General features: G+C 32.5%; 2 protein-coding genes across 2 annotated transcripts in view; both read left to right on the top strand.

The window, feature by feature from the left end:
* The first annotated feature begins 272 nt into the window (after window positions 1–272).
* Window positions 273–20,210, top strand: part of LOC105832522 (multidrug resistance-associated protein 4) — a 42,590-nt gene continuing 22,652 nt past the window's right edge. Inside the window, exons 1-5 of the mRNA XM_036291956.1 lie at window positions 273–878; window positions 6,861–6,971; window positions 7,878–8,043; window positions 17,394–17,621; window positions 20,060–20,191. Coding sequence (XP_036147849.1) covers window positions 805–878; window positions 6,861–6,971; window positions 7,878–8,043; window positions 17,394–17,621; window positions 20,060–20,191 — 711 coding nt within the window. The 5' untranslated portion in view covers window positions 273–804. The remainder of the gene's footprint in view (window positions 879–6,860; window positions 6,972–7,877; window positions 8,044–17,393; window positions 17,622–20,059; window positions 20,192–20,210) is intronic.
* On the top strand, window positions 8,866–10,099 carry LOC105840317. Its single transcript, XM_012687224.2, has 2 exons — window positions 8,866–9,543; window positions 9,640–10,099. Exon 1 carries the CDS (start codon window positions 8,929–8,931, stop codon window positions 9,487–9,489), a length of 561 nt encoding a protein of 186 aa, XP_012542678.1. The 5' UTR covers window positions 8,866–8,928; the 3' UTR covers window positions 9,490–9,543; window positions 9,640–10,099.

Raw genomic sequence — 20,210 nt, forward strand, 5'->3', positions numbered from 1 at the left:
AATAGGAATAGATCTTCACAAAGATATCTTTAATCATGAACAACTTTATGTAACTTTCTTAAGAGGTTGTTCCTGGCAAGCATTAAAAGTTTATCTTGGTAATCAACGAGATAATAGATACATAAAAATTATGTATGTAAAGAAATTTATTTCTATATTTAAATAATTTGCATTAATAAATAATTAAATAAAAATTTTACTCTATTTTCAGGTTAAAATAAATATTTCTTAAAACCAAAGTTAATATAAATTTAAAACTGAACTCAATTTAAATATAACCTTTATCATAATATATAATATTATTTGATTCAAGGTTACAGCTTTATTTTGTATTAATAAGATTATAAATATTATGTACGTAATTATGTACATATTTATTTATTAATTTCAAAAAACTTACGCGTATTTATACGGTGTTATATAGAGTAAACAAAAAAGAAGAAATACGACAGGTGGAATATTCGTAGAAAAATACTCGTGAAATACAACGGATTAAAAAAAAAAACAAAAAAAAAACAAGAAATATATAACGTATCTGCATTTATTTATACAAGCACTTGTTAATGTTTTTCGGTAATGTGTCTAAAGCTGATATGAAAAGTAGCGGCACAGTTACTGATAGCTCCAGTAAAGAATTGACTATTGGAAAGCGCGCCTCAGGAGAGACAGTAGACAAGAAAAAAGAACGAACAAGAAAAAGAAACGGAAGGCGGAAAAACAAGGAGAGCATAAGAATACTGGTCGTTTTCATTTTGTTCCGCTTAGCTTAAAGTGTCACTAGATTTCATGAAATAGTGCAATACCATGGATAAGAATACGAACAACATGAAGGAAAATCCCAGGGAGACCGCGAACATCTTCAGTATTCTGTTCTTCTGGTTTGTTAAGACTCTCTTAATTGTAATTGAAAAAGCAAAGGAAAAAAAAGCACAAAGTATTTTTTTTTATTTTGAAAAAAGTTTTTTTATAGATAAAAAATTTCTTCTTGGCAGCTAAACTACCTTTTTTTTAAAGATATATTTTGAAAATAGAATCTTTTTAAAATGCAGAATACCTTGCTTGTATTGCATTAACTGTAATATCATATGTTTTACGTTTATAATATATTTTACGTTTTTTATTTAAAAAAAAAACTATTTTATAATTTTTTTTCTTGCTATTCAAAAGATTGACGTGCAATTTGTGTCGAGTCATATTCTTATCTTTTTTCTTTTTACATATCAACTAATGTTTGCCATAATTAATACTATCAACTATTATATATTATATTTAAGTCATTTTGTATTAAATTAATATATATATTATTAACATCACACCCATGTACACATACTAGCGGATCTTGACGTCGATAATGAGGGGAGAAGGGTTGATAAAATTTTTTGCTGAACATCGTATATCGAATATCGGACAGTTTAAACACAGTGAATCCTATGCATAAGAATTTGATCCACAGACGTCCGCGTTAATTGGCTTGCATCATTTTACTTAAATTTTTTAAATGGATTTAGTAAAACTGTTTTTTTTTTATTTGGAAGGGAAAAGTTTTAACTCCAAAACTTCCCCTACAATCCACCAGTGCATGTACATATTGCATTTGTCACGTATTACGTTAAAATCCAATTCGCAAACTCTACCACCTTCTCTGTCGCCTCGATAAAGCAAGACATAGGCCAGTATTCATAGTCGGATCTTATATTTAAGATCATCTTAAGTACTGTCTTAAGATGCCATCAACCAATCACAGAGCTGTATTAGCATCTTAAGACATTGCTTGAGACGATCTCGAAATAAGATTCGACTATGAATACCGACCATAGTGCCGAAAAAAGAGAAAATTGATGCCAGAGCACCCTCCAAATTCAGGTCTGTTCAAGTTCATGCATTATCTGCATAATTACGTTTTTCAACAAAAAAGAAATATTACTTAACGTATCATCGAGTCAACAGAAAACAATTTCACTGAAATTGGAAATATGACGCATTTTGAAAATAAGGGCTCTCTGATTGGACATTTGAAAAAATACAATAAAAAAAAACTTTGGTTACTAGTACTTGTGTCTGCATACTAATTTTATTTTTTTACGTAGTCACAATTTCTTTCTATGCACTTTTAATATCGGGGAACAAATTCTTTCACATGTCCTCTACATATTAGAAATCTGCAAATTTAATACTGCTGCTTTCAATTTATTATTCTCCTTGAATCATTAAAAACTGAGTTAGTTCTTGAAAGAAGATATGAAAATCACTTAATACGAGTAAATTGTACAAGAAGAAAGAAGGGGGAATAAGTGCTTAAGAAGTTTCTATTGGTTTGCGATGCTGTACAGCAAACATCACATATTAGTAGCATTGTTTTATCTTTTCTTTATTATCAGTCTGTCATTATCTTTATTATTAGTCTGTCATTATTTGCCTTTTCTAATGATTTTTATGGTGAGAATAAATAATTCCGTCAGAAGTTTTTACACAGATAATATAAAAAGGTTTATTCTGATATCAAAAGAACATGGAAAGAACTTGTAATTGCGTAAAAAAATAAAGATATGTAGAAAAACACACAAGTGTTTTTCGTATCAGTAATAAAAGTTGTTTTATTTTGTTTTTTAACGTTTAATCGACTTTTATTTATAAATACGTATTATGTACAAGTATGTTAAAAAGATAGGTGTAGTAATAAGCTTCACAAATATAGGATCATAGTTTATATGCTCAGAACAGCATATTACATTCAAATTCATCTTATATTTAACAATTTTTGGCCTTTTTGGACTCAAAACCTAACACTTTAAGATAAAAAATGCATTTTGTCATTCCATTTTTGTATCAGAGATTTTTCAATAAATTTAATATTTTCCCTTTTTTCTTAAAAAAAGGAATTTATTCATTATTTTTAGTATCTAAAACGTTTCCAATTTCGAGCAGCGCACAGTGGGTCAGGAGACTTGATTTGGTGGCCAAAAGTTAGCAAACCCATAGAAATGTACAAAAGTGAATTGTAATTATGCCTATATATGGTTTTTTGGATAGCTGATTCCAATTCTGAAGTCAAAATTTTAAAATTCAAAATGGCGGATCTAATATGGCGGCAGATTATTTTTTTAAAATTATTGGATAACTCTAAACGTGATATATAGAAGTTTTCGAGGATGCCGATTATAAATCTGCATTAAAAATTCCAAAATTTAAAGTGGCTGCTCCAATATGGCAGACAATTATTTCGACTTTGCTGAAATAAAATTTATTTAATTCAACATAAAAGATTTATTATTATTATTGTTATCATTATTATTAATTTGCAAGATAATTGTCTGTAAATAAGTCTTCAAGGTCGCGTATTTTTTTACTAATAACAATATCTTAAATTCAAATAATTGTATCATAAATTCTTTTTTATCTTGCATATGAGAAGGGTAAATTTATGTTTAAGATTCGCTGCATTTATGCATCCAGGATGTGCCACGAGGAGGCTCTTAATCCGATTTGACATCTCGGTTTTTTTTTTGGTGTCTTTGTTTTTTTTTGTTTTTTTATGTTTATTTTCTCTTAGAATATTTTATGTATTTTCTTTCTTGGAAACAATTCAGTTATTAGCAGAATTTTATAATATATGTAGAAAATTATATGTAAACAAAATAAAAATTAAAAGTAATTTAATATGAAAATAATTTATCATGAATCTTCGAACATTTAACTAATTATTATCAAAAGATTTCCTCATCAGATCATAGAATTATCTAACGAGGAAATCTTTGATAATAATTAGTTAAATATTTGAAGATTTACGATAAATTATTTTCATATTAACTTACTTTTAATTTTTATTTTATTTACTTATAATTTTCTACATATATTACAAAATTCTGTTAATAACTGAATCGTTTCCAAGAAAGAAAATACATAAAATATTCTAAGAAAAAATAAACAAAAAAACAAAAAAAAAATAAAACAAGGACATAAAAGAAACGAGATGTCAAATCGGATTAAGGGCCTTCTCGTGGCACATCCTAGATGCATAAATGCAGCGAATCTTAAACGTAAATTTACTCTTCTCATATGCAAGATAAAGAAGAATTTATTATACAATTATTTGAATTTAAGATATTGTTATTATATAAAAAAATACACGAAGACTTATTTACAATTATCTTGCAAATTAATAATAATAATAATAATAATAATAATACTAAATTTTCCATGTTAAATTAAAAAATTTTTATTTTAGCAAAGTCGAAATAATTGTTCGCCATATTGGAGCAGCTATTTGGAATTTTTAATGTAGATTCGTAATCCTCGAAAACACGAAAACCCCTATATGCCACGTTTAGAGTCATCCAATAATTAAAAAAAAATCTGCAGCCATATTGGATCCGCCATTTTTAATTTTGAAATTTTGACTTTAGAATTGGAATCAGCTATCTAAAAAACCATATATAGGCAATATTACAATTTATTTTTGTACATTTTTATGGGTTTATTGACCTTTGGTCACCGAATCAGGTCTCCTGGCCTACTGTGCCCTGGTCTCGGGATGGTATGGCATTGCTGCTGTTGACTCCTCGGGATCAGATTCCGTAGAGATAACGCCGAGAGTTGTATAAAAGGAATGTATTTGGTTCCAACTCAGTTACACTATATAAATATTAAGTATTAAAACTGTTATTGTAAGTATCGTAACGTTACGATAAATGACTAATTGTAAGTATAATATAACGTCATGACGAGCGACATAGATTTGTCGCTTGATCGATACGCAGTAAGCCCCGCTCGTTCTCTTTCCGCGGTGTTTACATATGTACACCGCTTATTGGTTCGTTGTTAGAGGGATTCTCCCGTCTTTCGCTCGTGCACTTAAAGTAGCCAGCAATTGCTGGCTACGTACATTTCACCAGAAATCAGGCAATTTCGGATGGCAATCAGATGGCAACTGCCCAGTGCGATGTTCAGTAAAGGCCGGACGGTATCACACGCGCGAGGTGTCATTCGACACCTTTATCGTTCGCAACATTCTCGGTGTCTTCCATATCAAAAAGATAGTAAAGGCAATTTTCTTATGATAGTTCTTACGATAGTTCTTGCGGGAGCGTCCCAGATGCGCACAGTAAAAATAAACGGACACAGCAGGCTGGGTGAAACAGACACAGTAACAAACGGACACAAACTAAACGGACACAGTAACAAATGGACACAGTAACAAACGGACACAGTGCAAAACGGACACAGTAATAAACGGACACAGTAATAAACGGACACAGTAACAAACGGACACAGACCAAATGCGCACACTGCACATGCGCACGGACCAAATGCAATTCATGTACATTGCAAGCAGAGTAAAGTCCACATAGGTTAGCGACTTGGACGGGGTGAGTGCGGGAGGGGGGGCCGATGGCCCCCCCTTGCCCTCCCCGTGTGTGTGTGTGTGTGCGTGCAAAGCATTCACTGCATCACATGGGTTTGCGACTTTCCCTGTGTGCATTTGGTCCGTGCGCATGTGCAGTGTGCGCATTTGGTCTGTGTCCGTTTGTTACTGTGTCCGTTTATTACTGTGTCCGTTTGTTACTGTGTCCGTTTGTTACTGTGTCCGTTTATTACTGTGCGCATCTGGGATTCACTCGTTCTTGCAACACGGCCCGTTGCATAAAAAAACCAACTTTGTATCTTTGTTACTGTTCCATATTAGCAGAAGTTGTAATCGCATTGTAATCAATCGTTCTGTTAATCCGCCCATTGTTTGCCCCATAACTTTGTATTGAGACCGTAACGGCGGTATATCTTTCGAGATCGTCCTTGTTTGCGCGAGCGCGTCTGTTGACACCGGATTTTCGGTCGGCACTCGAAGAGCAGCCTAATCCCACAACAACATTACCTTATATGGGCATTTTTTGGCACAGCACTTGTCGTGGTGGTGGCGAGAACGAGCCAATCGCGCCTCACAAAACGCTAAAACCTCCTCGGGGCGATAGCCAAGCACTTTTCGCGCCCTGTCGCCAGATTCAACCGAGTCAGTACTGCGAACGGGTCGTTATCGCTATTCCCTCTTTACGTCTCGTTTTTTCTTTCTCTCTCTATCCGTGCTCAGCCGCGTAATCTCAGCGCCCGCGCTTTTTCTGGCGTGTGTCTCCCGCGCGTTCCACTCATTTAAAGTAAGCAAACAGTGTAAAACATATTGTGACGTCGTTGTGTGGAATTATAATTGTTAGTGAATTAAAATCAGCCGACTTTATTTTCCCGTCACTCCGCGCTATCCTTGCTCCCGCAACCACCACGGTCGTGAACAGTTACATAATACTATTATAATTTATATTTTATATTATAATTTTTTAGAGAACACAAATTAAAAATAGAACAAAAATTTTTAATACGTATTTGTCATAAAGATTATACGTTATATTTAAAAATTGTTTTATTTATGCGTAAAGTATAATAAATCTGCTTTAAACTTGCCCGTCAAGTTTTGTATTTTAAATCAGAAGTAGAATCATTCTAAAGGTGTCGCGATTTTAAAATTCATAAATTTTTAAATTAAAAAATTCCAAATTTCAAAAAGCATTATGTGATATAATATTATTTATTATAACAAACGTATAATAACATTTAAACTCAATATAAATAAAATTAAATGTTAGGTATAACAATAAAGAAGTTCCGAAGAAATAAAAGATACATACTTTTAGATATCCTATTTATCGTGAAATAATTATTGCCTATTGCTGAAAGGAAAATGAAAGAATCGCTGTTTCAAAATAATTTATGCATTGTAATATAGTGAAATATAAGAAGTGTAATATGTAAAAGCAAGTATAGCATATGAGAAGAGCAAGATTATAGTATATACCGATTATTTGCGATATGTACAGGTGGATGCGAGAATTATTTGTGACAGGAGCCAAACGTGATTTGGAAGAATCTGACATTTATCGACCACTAAAAGCAGATGAATCCGAGAAATTGACTAATTATCTCGAAAAGTAAGTATCGTTTGCACTAAAAATAAACACATGTTAATGTTTTTTATAATAATACTTGTAATTATAGTTTATAGTTCTTATTTTTGCTATATAGAGGGCAATTAACAAATTGTAACAATTGTTTTAATTTTAGTTTAATAATTTTTATTTTTAGATTTTGTTTAAGAAAGATAATTTAATAACAAAGTAGTATGTCGTATTGATGTATCTTTTCTCTGTATATAATTTTAAAACTTATTCTATATTATTTTGCAGAATCATTATTGTTTATTATTCTTTGATGTAAGAGTGCATCAAAATGTGGGAGAAAAGTTAATAATACAGTTATTTTAACATAAGATAACATTAAATCAACTAATATGTAGTCTGTACAGACAATTTAATGATTTTATGATTTAGTTAATTATTTGATTGATGATTTGTGACATAACTATATGTAATCTTGATTATCAAGAACAAAATTCGAAACGAGTGCAACATCTGTTACAACAGTGTAAATTAATAACGCATTGTTCTGCCTTAAAAATAAATTAAATGGTTAAATTAATTTTTTAGTATTGTAATTTTAATGCCCAACTTATTTGCTATCATAAACTTAGGCAGATCATAGGCAATGGATTAATTAATCTATTTCTTTTTTATGCGCGATAAAATTATGTGAGAACCTCACTAGATTATAGACTCGACAGAATTTACATATAAAGACAGAGAAAGTACAATAAATTTAGAAATTAAATTCAGAGTGCTTATAGCATCTGTTAAGCATCAATCTTATACGTGTAACTGTTCGTTACAACTGTGTGAATGTTTTTCAATTGGAAAATTTATCAATGTCTTCTCTACTCTTTTAGAAAAAATATTATTGCTCCGGAACATATGTCTCACGTATTAACGCATTTTTTTCAGATACTGGAATCGGGAGTTAGATAAACTAAGAACCCTGGAATATACCGTAGGCAAAGACAGGCAGAAAGTGCCGTTGAAAAGGAACGCCCGTCCGAGATTATATAAAGCGATCTTCAACGCTTTTTGGTTGCCATATTTCATAATTGGAATCTATCAATTTATCCAAGTATATCGATATCTTAGTTAGAAAATCAATATTTTAGGAAAGAAATAGCGTATAATACTTCCGATTTAAACCGATCAATATCAGAATGTCTGTTAATTATTAGGACAATGTTGGGGATAGGTAGAGCGGAACTAAAAAAAATAAAAAAAATAAAAAAAATAAAAAAAATAAAAAATACCATTTTGCAATTATGCAATATCTCGTCCGGATGGATATATGTAGTAACATTCCGCTGCACTATTCTCAACAGGCTATTTAAAGACAAAGAAATTTGAAGTAGGCCGTATATCGCCTACTTCGGCTAAGCAGCATCTCATATTTTCATTGTTTTTCTGTTGCGCAACCTCAATAGCTTCGTGTATTTTTGCGTCGTTAATTTTTATTAATTTTCTTAGACAATATTCTTCAACAATGGGATAACAATCTAGATAGCACAGAAAATTTATCATAAATTTTCAAAAATATTTTACAAATTTATTTTTAAAAAATATTTTTTAAAGATTATATAATTATTTTTCATAAACCATTTATAAATGATACAAAAATTCTTATTAACAATATATAAAATTATTTTTTAAATTTACTGAAAAACATTTATGGTATTTGAACACAAAATATTTTTTATATTTTTTGATAATAATAGCAATCGAGTCGGTGTGCAATTGGATCCGTGTGCAATCGGGTCCGTGTACAATTAATTTGATGTCCAATTCAAATGTTACGTGTCCGATCGCTGTCATGTCCAATAGGGTCTGTGTCCGATCAGGACAAGTGCAATTGGGACCGTGTCCAATTGGGACTGTGTCCAGTCCCGATTGGACACAGTCCCAATTGGACACGGTCCCAATTGCACACTGTCCTGATCGGACACAGACCCTATTGGACATGACAGCGGTCCAATTGAGAAATACTACTGTGCCCAATCGTTTATGTGCGCAATCGGTCACTTATAAATTACACAGACAGTCCTTGTATGAGCCGGTGCCGTCGTACGGCCTATTAGGCGCACTCGGCGGAGAATACGATCCGTACGACCCATATTTTGATTGTGACACGACTTCTAAGTTATTTAGTAATCGAAAAGTGAGTAAAATAATGAGCAGTTCCACGACGACCAGCGCTGACCAACGTCCTTCAACAGCACAGACGTGCAGAACCAGCATAAGCCAGCCTTCCGCGATCTTCGATAAAGCCTCTCATAAATCGAAGAAAAGGAAGAGTTCTTCCTCCAAGGATCGTCTTGCGGTCCTCGAAGAAAAAGTAGCTTGTTTGGTCGACACATTGAAAGTTAAGGAAGTAAATGAGACTTTTTACTCCTCTCACTCGTTGGCGTCTCCTTCTCGGTTTCGTCAAAATAATCGAAATTTTAGCAAGGAGAGAATGTCGGAGATTATTGATAGCGAAGACGACTTGGCTTATGTTAACTCAGCTCGGAGCTCCCAGTAACGTTCTTGCTTGAGCAGCGCCTGCGAGACAGGCCCAGAGATCCACATAACTCAGGTGTGTTTGTACTTTCCGCGTCTGTTTTATAGAATTCAGACGGCTAATCGACACAGCCTTTTCCGAATGATCGGATTATTTTCTCGTTTGTTGCAGACTTGTTAAATAACGAGAGCGAGGCAATTCATACGTCTTCGCAGGTAACTCCGGTCATGCTGGCTGATACGCCCATGACTTCTGCACACGACGAGGTTAATGTGGATGCTCTAATTATGGAACTTTTCGGTTTCGAACTCGAAATTCCGGAAGTACATGGTGTTCCATGGAACACCTTGGTAATGCAAAAATGACAGGATCTCACCCGCATCAGTCTTCCTGTGGATCAGCGTGATGCTCTTCAAGAAGTATTCGCCTTCGGATGTGGTAGCTTTCCTTAAAGCTCCGATTTTAAATCCCGAATGCAGATTTGCTTTAAAAAATAATTTGATCGTGAGGAGAGATGATTTTAATTTTAAAGATTAGAATTAAGTAGGCGTGGCCCTCTGTGCTTTAGGTGAGGCCATTTCGGATTTTTTAAAGCCCAGTATTCAGCAAAACTTGGAACCGGAAGCTCGAGCGGCTGTTATAAATGTTAATAAAAGGGCAAGGATTTTAGCGGATTTGTTCTATCGGCTTTTTTTATTCCGTAGAGGCCAGATTAAGCCAACTCTTAGTCTACTCGCTAAGAATACAGCAGACTCTATTCCGGACAACTTTCTTTTCGGTTTTTCTTTCGAAGAGGAATTAAAGAAGGCATCAAGTTTAGAAAAGTCTGTCAAAGATATGGTTAAAATATCTTTAGCTGTTTCTAAGAAAATTCATCAACCGTTGAAGCAACCGACACAGCCGTCTTTTTCTAGATCGGGAAACTACACCTCTGCTACGAATGCAAAGCCAGCGACGTCCAGGAGAGCAGGACGTCGGCCGTCTTACCGATTCAGATTCTGCTCGAGACGTTAGATCGCGAGGTAACTACTGCAGGTGGGTTAGCTCTTTTCCTTCACCAATGGAAGGTAATATCCTCGGATCCAGTAATTTTAGAGGCCATTTTAGAGTACAGACTACCCTTCAGATCCCGTCCACCGTCTTAAACTATCAAGCCCTCCATTTATTTATCTAAGGAAAGCATTTGTTTTCAGGAGATTTGCAGACTTTATAGTAAGCGTGCAATTGAGCACGTACCTGATTGTGAGAGTTAATTTCTTTCCTCGTTTTTTATTATCAAAAAGTCTTCAAGTGGTTGGAGATTTATTTTGAATTTAAAATGTTTTAATGATTTTTTATTAGCTCCTCATTTTAAGTTAGAGGATTGGAAAGATGGTTGAAAGATGGTGGTTCATCTTCTTTCTCCGGGCGATTTTTTCGCATCAATTTGGAAGATGCATCCCAATGAACACGCTGTGAGCATTTACGGAACATTTATAAAACATATTGCACATAAATGTTACAGACCAGCACAACGAACTAATAATGTGACAAGTATGTCATTGACGTAACGAGACTATAACTGTTACGTATGTCTGTGTTGTCACTTTTTCGTTGCATAGTTACGTAACATTTACATAATTTTGTTGACGTCAATAAGCCAAATGTTAATGTTTCGTAAATGTGATGTTACTATTGTAATGTTATTGCGCCATCATGTTTAATACATAACAATTACGTAATTTTGATAACGTCAATGAACGTAACATAAAAATTTCGTAAATGCAGCATAAATGTAATAATGTTATTGTGACATCATGTTTAATACATAACAATTACGTAATTTTGATGACGTCAATGAGCGTAATATAAAAATTTTGTAAATGCAGCATAAATGTGATAATGTTATTGTGACATCATGTTTAATACGTAACAATTATGTAATTTTGATGACTTCAATGAGCTTAACATAAAAGTTTTGTTAATGTAGCATAAATGTGATAATGTTATTACGACATCATATATCTTTAACACCTTCCGTGCCACGTGAATCACTGTAATCCATTCTGGACTTCCCACTGTTACTATTATTACTTATTAATTATTTACTAAGCATAAAAAGAAATATAATTTTATTAAATAAAAATAAAAATAATAATTTGTTAAATAATAAATAATTTACAATTATGCGGAAATTTTGATTATAGCCTCTTGTAATTATTATATCTTTTTAGTTTACATACTGCATTTAGTAAAATAGTTTTGTAGTTAGTATATACGCAATCTATTAAAATCAATAACATTCTACTTGAACCAGGTAAAATCTATTTACATATCAGCCGATTAGAACTTATTCTATATTATATAAATTTAAAAAGTATGTAGTTCGCGGATTGCCGCTAGACGACGCACGCGGCATCTTTCTCCTAATGCAATTTACACTCCAAAGGCTACATAAACAGACCACCAACGGTGACAAAAACCGGATCAATCTATGTTATCATAGTGAGCTTTCGGGGCATATGTATTTTTTATTACGTCTTAAAAACACATCTTAGCTGTTATGGCTAAATTTTAGCTTCGGTAAGAAATCCTTTTTAAGAAAAATAAAGTAAAAACGACATAATAGTTACAAGAAGAATCTTTCTGGTACGTAATTTTATACGAGCATTTTACATTAATTTATAAAAGTCAGCTTATACGTAAAAGTAACGTTATTTTATACGTAAATGTGACTTCATATACGTAATGTTATTTTATACGAAACCATTATGTATATGTTCCCTCTCTCTTTTTCCGATTTTGTTGCCCAGAATGTGCTGACATTTTGACCAAATTGTAACTGGAAAATGACGTAACTATTACGAGAACAGTGGAACATTGTTCCATAATGATCACATAAATGTTACGAATCAGTGTTTACTGGGATATTTACTTTTACCTATTTATCCAGATGACCGTAAATTTTTACGTTTTCGTTTCCGGGGACAACTTTTTCAATTTAGAGGTTTACCTTTTGGTCTTGCATCGGCCCCTTACATTTTTATTTAAATTATGAAATCGGTTCTATATTCTCTCAGGGAGAAAGGTTTTTATTCAGTGGTGTACTTGGACGATTTCCTTCTTATCGGCTCCTCTTTTGATCAATGCTCATCAAATATTTCTGCTACGTCAGACCTCCTTTCCTCTCTAGGTTTTGTAATTAATAAGCATAAAAGCATACTTATGCCTTTGAAAACATGTTGCTTTTTAGGTTTTATGTTTGAAACCGATTATTTCTCGGTTTCTATTCCACCTGACAAGAGAAATAAGCTCCTCCATACTCTTTCTATGTTGCATAAGAATTCATGTAAAATACGTGCTTTTGCTGGCTTTATTGGCTCTCTTATTTCTGTCTGTCCTGCAGTAAAATATGGCATCTTACATACTAAAAAACTCGAGAGAGAAAAGATCCTGGCTCTTTTAGCTTCTCATGGTGATTTTGAAGCAAATATGATATTGCCAACTTCTATCAAAGTGATCTTTTGTGGTGAAAAGCCATTTTTGCAAATTGTTTCCAGCGTAATGTTATTCGATCGGACTATTTCGCTCTCGAGATTTTTACAGATGCGTCCCTGTCAGAATGGGGAGTAGTTTGTGGTAGAGATACTATAACAGAGATTCGCCAATGCGTTAACGATTTCTGATTGACTCCCGTCGCTTGGGGTATAACCGGAAGTATGAGAGAGAAAGATAGATATAACTGACAGAGAAAGCCTAGCCGATCTAACCTGTCACCTGTCACTTGTCAAAAGAAAACAGAGTAAACCGCCATCGAAAACGTCATATCCGATATCCGGTTTTACCCCAAGACGGCACATTGGCGAATCTCTGTTATAGTATCTCTAGTTTGTGGCAATAAGCCCACTCATGGCTTTTGGTCGTCTGAGGACAAGGAATACTACATACATTTTTTAGTGGTTTTTCATGCTTTGAGATGCTTTGCTTCCCACCATAGAGGATGCAACATTCTATTGAGCATAGATAATTTCACAACTATGTCGTACATTAATCGCATGGGTTCAATTAAGTTCCCGCCTTTATTAAATTTTGCCCGTAAGATTTGGTGTTGGTGCGCCGAGCGCACCAACATTATTTACGCCTCATATATTTCTTTCGCTCAGAATTTTGAAGCAGATGCGGAATCTCATGTGATTTCAGAAGAAACAGAATAGTCCTTAGGGCAAAGTTATTTTGACAGAATTGAGGCTCATTTCGGTCAATTTGATATTGACCTATTTGCTTCTTCAATTAATACAAAGTGCCCTTTTTATCTCTCCTGGCTCCCGGATCCATTGCCTTACGTTGTTGATGCATTTTCGTTAGACTGGAGTTAATTCTATTTCTACGCTTTTCGTCCATTTATTTTAATTCTTCGGGAGATTTTATTTTAATTTTGCGGAAGATTATCGATGATAGAGCAGAAGGAGTTGTAGTCGTACCTTGGTGGCCAGCGCAATCCTGGTTTTCTTTGTTTAATCACCTTGTCATTGACCATCCAATTTGTTTTGACCTGGATATTACCATGCTTTCATCCCCTTTCAGGAAGACACACCCAGCATGGACCAAGATTTTCCTGGTGTCCGCGAGGTTATCCGCCAAGGCTTCCTGATCAAGGGAACACCGATATCGTGTTGGATGCAACTCTGGCTTCTCTCTCGAAGTCTTCGCTTGATCAATATTCTAAGCCTCTTAAATTGTGGTGGTGATACTGTACAGAGGAACAGATTAACTGTTTTTCACCTCTAGTCTCGTTTGTTCCCGAATTTTTAGTTTCTTCCCTTCCATATGTTGGTTCTTATTCTACACTGAATACTTACCGGCAATTTCGCTTGTTTCTACAGACGAGGTAGATTCTCACCCCTTAGTTAAAAGATATTTTAAGAGGGTTGCATCATTGAAACCTCTACGTCCCCAATTTAATTTTATTTGGGACCTCTTCCCGGTTGTTGCTCACTTGGTAACCTTACTTGCGCTTACAACCGCTCAGAGGTTACAAACTTTGGCAGCTATACAGCTTTCTAACGTAGTTTTTTCAGAATCTCTAATTATCAAGATTCCTGCTAGGCTCAAAACTTCTGGGTTATTGTTAAATCTCAATCTCTTCTTATATTCAAGCCTTTTTGGACAAGTCTGAACTTTATGTTTATTCTTTATTTAAGTTTTATCTAAACTACACGATAGAATTCCGTCGAAAAGATTGTGATTCTTTTTTTATTTTTTTTCGTTCTCGAGACAATCTTGTATCCCCCCAAACATTAGGTCGTTGGATTAAATCTGAACTAGGAGCAGCAAGTATTGATATCTCTATTTTTTCGGTTTATTTTACTTGACATGTTTTAACGTCTTTCGCGGCCAATTAACCCATTTCAGATCAAAATGTCACATTTTATTCTCACCTTTCAACGCTCTATCTTTTGATGTAATCAACCTAGTAAAAATTTTTTGAATACCATTTTCGAACGCAAAAAGCCTCCTCTTTTAGATGCCGCCAAAATTGACTTACGAAGTCTTTGAAAAAAGTTACAGCTCATTTTTTTGAAAAAGAATCGATTTTTTCGTAAATTTTTTTTCAAAAATTTCATATTTTGAGTTCGAAAACAAGTGGCCAGAACATCTTTACCATGTAGAAAGTGTCATCTGTATTTGTTCTAAAAGATCTCATCGCGATTTTTTCGAAACTTCAATACGGCAACTTTAATATGGCGGCTTAAAATTCAGCAAATTCCAAAAAATCGATATTTCTTAGATTTTTTCATGGTGATCTCATTTCATGGTGTACACACACAGATAGACAGACAGGCAGACAGACAGACAGACAGACAGACAGATACAAACACAGACACAGACACAAACACAGACACACACACACACACACACACACACACACACACACACACACACACACACACACACACACACACACACACACACACACACACACACACACACACACAAAAGAAATACAAATTCGAGCAACCTCCACGCCAGTGTATCTTGGGTAACGTTAATACTGACGGTAGCGTCTTTGCATCAAAGATCATAGATTCTTAGAACTGACAATTATTTGACAATAATATCAGAATATTTATAATTTTCAAGTCTTTCATATGTGGTGTTAATAAATTCTAGTCAGTTTTGGATTATATTTAGCGAGATCACCATGAAAAAATCTAAGAAATATCGATTTTTTGGAATTTGCTGAACTTTGAGACGACGACATTTGAAAGAGGAGATTTTTTGCGTTCGAAAGTGGTATTAAAAAAATTTTTACTAAGTTGATTACATCAAAAGATAGAGCGTTGAAAGTTGAGAAGAAAATGTGACATTTTGGTTCGAAATGAGTTAAGGCATTAATATTGGTGAGATTCGACGTACCGCAGGATGGAGTAGGTCCTCAGACGACTTCGCTAATTTTTATAAGCGCCTAAAGTTGTAGAACCAAATTTTCAATCTGTTATTCTAATAATTCTTAATGTTATTTTCTATTTGTTATACTATTTATTGCACTCCTTTAAGTTTATAAGATATTATCAAAATATAAGATTGTAAAAAAAAACTTTCTGTCCAACAAATCTGAGCTTTAAACTTCTACATATATCCATCCGGACGAGATGTTGCATAATTAATAAATTGAACGACCTTAAGTGAAGTTCGATTATAATTATGCTGTCTCGTCCGGATGGATCAATCCCTCCTCTCCTTCCCGTTAATCAGATTTGTTTGCTTTGAAATAATAAAAACATGGGACGCCGCTTGTTTAGCTGAAGTAGGCGAATACGGCCTTCTTCAAATTTCTTTGGGCGGTATAGTCAAATCTTATTTAAAGATCGTCTCAATCAATGTCTTAAGATGCTAATACGGTTCTGTGATTGGCTGATGGCATTTTAAGACAGTACTTAAGATGATCTTAAATATAAGATCCGATTATGAATACTGGCCTTTGTCTTTAAATAGCCTGTTGAGGATAATGCAGCGGAATGCTACTACATATATCCATCCGGACGAGACAGCATAATTATAATCAAACTTTACTTAAGATAAGTTCGTTCAATTTATTAATTTTGGCAGCTAGCAGGAAATTTATTCTTTTGATATGCGACAAAACAATTAGAGGAACGCTTTATAAACAACAATATCTACAATGCACGAACGGCACATTGTTGTTAATAGAGTAAAAATCTCAAAATGATGTATTCTCTTTAGTTTAATCTTTTCTACCTATTGACAAGGGTTGGTAATATTAAGTAATTTGTATCCGTAAAATGTTTATAATTTATGTTAATAAATAAATAATTTTTATCTAAAATATTTTTTTTTCTAAAGCTGTTTCTTCAAAAATTATAAGCGTTTAATTAGTTAAAGAAAAATAACATGATTAAATAAAGATGAATTGAAACAAAAATAATAATAATAAAACTATTACAATTTCATTAATTTAATGCTAAAAGTATTTGTTATATACTTTTAACATTTGTTTCGAAGAAAAAATTGCTTCTAATTTATGAAATTCTCAAGATCTTGTTTCAAATTTTACAAAGCTTATAATTTAAAACGTAGATAAAAATTACTTCTTTTTACGTCTTTTTGCATAAATTACGAAAATAGCCAGTTTTATACTATTCATTAGTTTTATATATGTAAAATTTTAAACATTATTTTGGTTTTAATTTTCTGAGGAAGACAAAGAAGGATCAGCAAATAACAAAAAAATGCTCTCAGTTTCTCATTTAAATAATCTATTAATAATCTATTAATAATCTATTAATAATTAATAATAATAAAAAATTTCTAATCTGGGCCTTCTCTCTCTCTCTCTTTCTCTTTCTCTTTCCTCAGATCTTTTAGATTTTAGATTTCATCGAATTGACAGGCCCATCATTAAATTTCAACATTTTGGCTTTTAGTGCTGCATACTTCTAGCGGTACCGATCTTCCAGGGTTGGATCACCGACTACTTTGCCAGAGATCCGACTAGAAGGAATAAGGTTGAACTCAACGACGTGTTGATCTACATTGCCTGCTTGACACTTTGTACTATCATCTCCGTTCTGATAAAGAATCAATCGATATTATTGTCACAGCAATTTGGCATGAGAATACGTATCGCTTGTAGCTCCCTTCTCTACCGAAAGGTAATGTTGCGGAATATAAGTTCTTCCTGGCAAGAGAGAAAAAAGTTTCTTGTTAGCTAAAAAAGTGCATTATATTTGCTTTATCTAAGTGATAGTATAATATTTTCAGGAAATCGTTGTATTACGTTGGAACGCGAAAAATTTATTAACGGAAATATATATATATATTTTTTTGTTAGTAAATCTTATATATATATATATATATATATATATATATATATATATATATATATATTAATATTATAAGGAGAAAAGATTAATTTCACCCCTCCCACACACACACATACACACTGTTGAAAAAATTAAGTCAGTTTCCTTTAAAAGTGGCTGGTCTAAAGAAATGGTTAGTTACATTGAGTCTGTTGTTTTGCATGTTTATTGTTTACGTAATCATGCGCTCGTTATCGACAGTTCGCGAACTCTTTACAGAAAAATATATAATTTAATGCGTTTGAAATGTAAAATAAACCAAGTAAAGCTATAAATAATCCCTTTTTATTTCCATAATTGATTTAAACATTTGGAGCAAAATCTGTAACGAATAATATATTTTAGACACGTTTTATTATTATAATTTAATTGATGTAACTGTATTTTTTACCGCGCATAATAATATTGTGCGAATGTATTACTGTTATTAATGCACACGTTAATGCAAATGTTAAAATAGTCGTCAATTATTCAATAGTAGTTTTTTATTTGCAACATTAATTTTGACCTAAGATTTTTTTCTCGCAAGGTTTACAAAGCTTCTTTTTGTTTGTAATAGGCACTCGAAGTCATTAGAAAGCCGTGAATACTATAATTTTTTTCAATTCAAAAAAGTAATAAATAAATACATGATTTATCGTGCGACCATCTTCTTCATTAAGCGTGTGTTTCAAATTTAACCGATAGCATGTTTTGCTAGTATCCTGCGAATTTGCATCGCGGAATGATACATGTCGTTTCGAGTGCACTTACCTCTTTTGAAAAGTAAACTGCAAAACAAAAAACAACCCAACCAAATACAAAATAGCAGGTTTTCCTAGTTAAAATAATAAGTAGAAATATATTTTACTTGTGTTTTACAATTAAAAATTAAAAAAAAATTTTTTAAACTTTCTAAATTTATTCAACAAAGAAATAAAATCGAACGGCAATGCAAGACGAGCGTAACAAATTAAGTTAACAAAAGTTATAAGTCAATAGTTTCTAAATTTATATTTATTGAACTTTATATATTTTTTACTTTCTTAAAAATATTATACTCTTACATTATTTTGCGATATTAAAATGTAAATATAAAAATAATAAAACATTAATGTAATGATGTAAAATAAGGTCCATAGTACATAGAACTATAGTATTCGGTTCTGTCATGAAATAATGGATTACAGTCCAAATGGATTACACGCCAATGTGCACTATTTTGTAATTCTGTTGATGCTCTATTGAGTAACAGTGCACTACTTATACACTATCCAAATAGCGTCACTATTTTGCTTACAGTATGAATTCCGCCAAAGAAACGTTTTTATTAGTAGTATTGTTTTTTAGTAGAATACGGCACTATAGCTTTGACAACAGCTTAAAATTTTAAAAGATTTTAAAAGATTTTAAATTTCAATAAAAATGTAAGAAAATATTTTTTCTTTCAACAGAAAAAATCGTTGAAAAAAATATGTTCCTTCTGAATTGAAAAAAATATAAATTTAGTTCCTTTTTTTGATCAGTCAGATAACATAAATGACGAATAACTTATAAACAATTAAACATATTTATGCAAAGAAATATTTTATTTTATTTATAACAGTTTTGTTCCACTTACACCTCTAAGCTTTGTTGTACATTAATACTTTTAAACTCATTTGATACATATAATGTACAAATAGCAGTTTTTATCGTTACTTAATGACGTTTATTTAGAACAAAGATAATAGAAATTGACATACGGCAGAAAAAACACTTTTAGTAGGTAACTACAAATGTAATTTGTTTAATATATTTTCCTTCAATAAGATAATAATGCTAAAAAATTTTTTATATTCTACCATTTTGTGCATTATTTAAATTAATATTTAATATTATAACAAATCGGCTAAAGAGCTAAAGATATCCAATCATTAACATTAATTTAATTTAACTTCTTTCGACAACACTAGTGCGTTATTACATTAGATTTTTGTTTTAAACTTGCACACGGTTGTCCGGTGATCAACAACTAATTTTTTGATCAAAAATCTAAAAATCTATTCAATGATATAATGATTATCACTTTTCAAATATTTATATTTAGCCCGATAACATTTACTAGACTTATTATTAGATAAAAATAAAGTGTATAATAACTGCTTAAAAAATGTATAACATGTTTGTTTAAAAATTTGGATTATGAAAAAACAATTTTTTTTCTTTTTAATTAGTAGTAGATCGTATCTTTTTTAAAATTGTTGCAGTTATTACGACTGAACATAGCATCCATAAATCAAATCGGTCCTGGACAGATCATAAATCTTCTTAGCAATGACGTTACTCGCTTTGATCAGTTAACACAATTTTTGAATTTCATATGGATCATGCCTTTTCAGGTAAATCTTTATTTCGTGA

Source organism: Monomorium pharaonis, chromosome 9, assembly GCF_013373865.1.
Source record: "Monomorium pharaonis isolate MP-MQ-018 chromosome 9, ASM1337386v2, whole genome shotgun sequence".
Taxonomy (NCBI): Eukaryota; Metazoa; Arthropoda; class Insecta; order Hymenoptera; family Formicidae; genus Monomorium; species Monomorium pharaonis.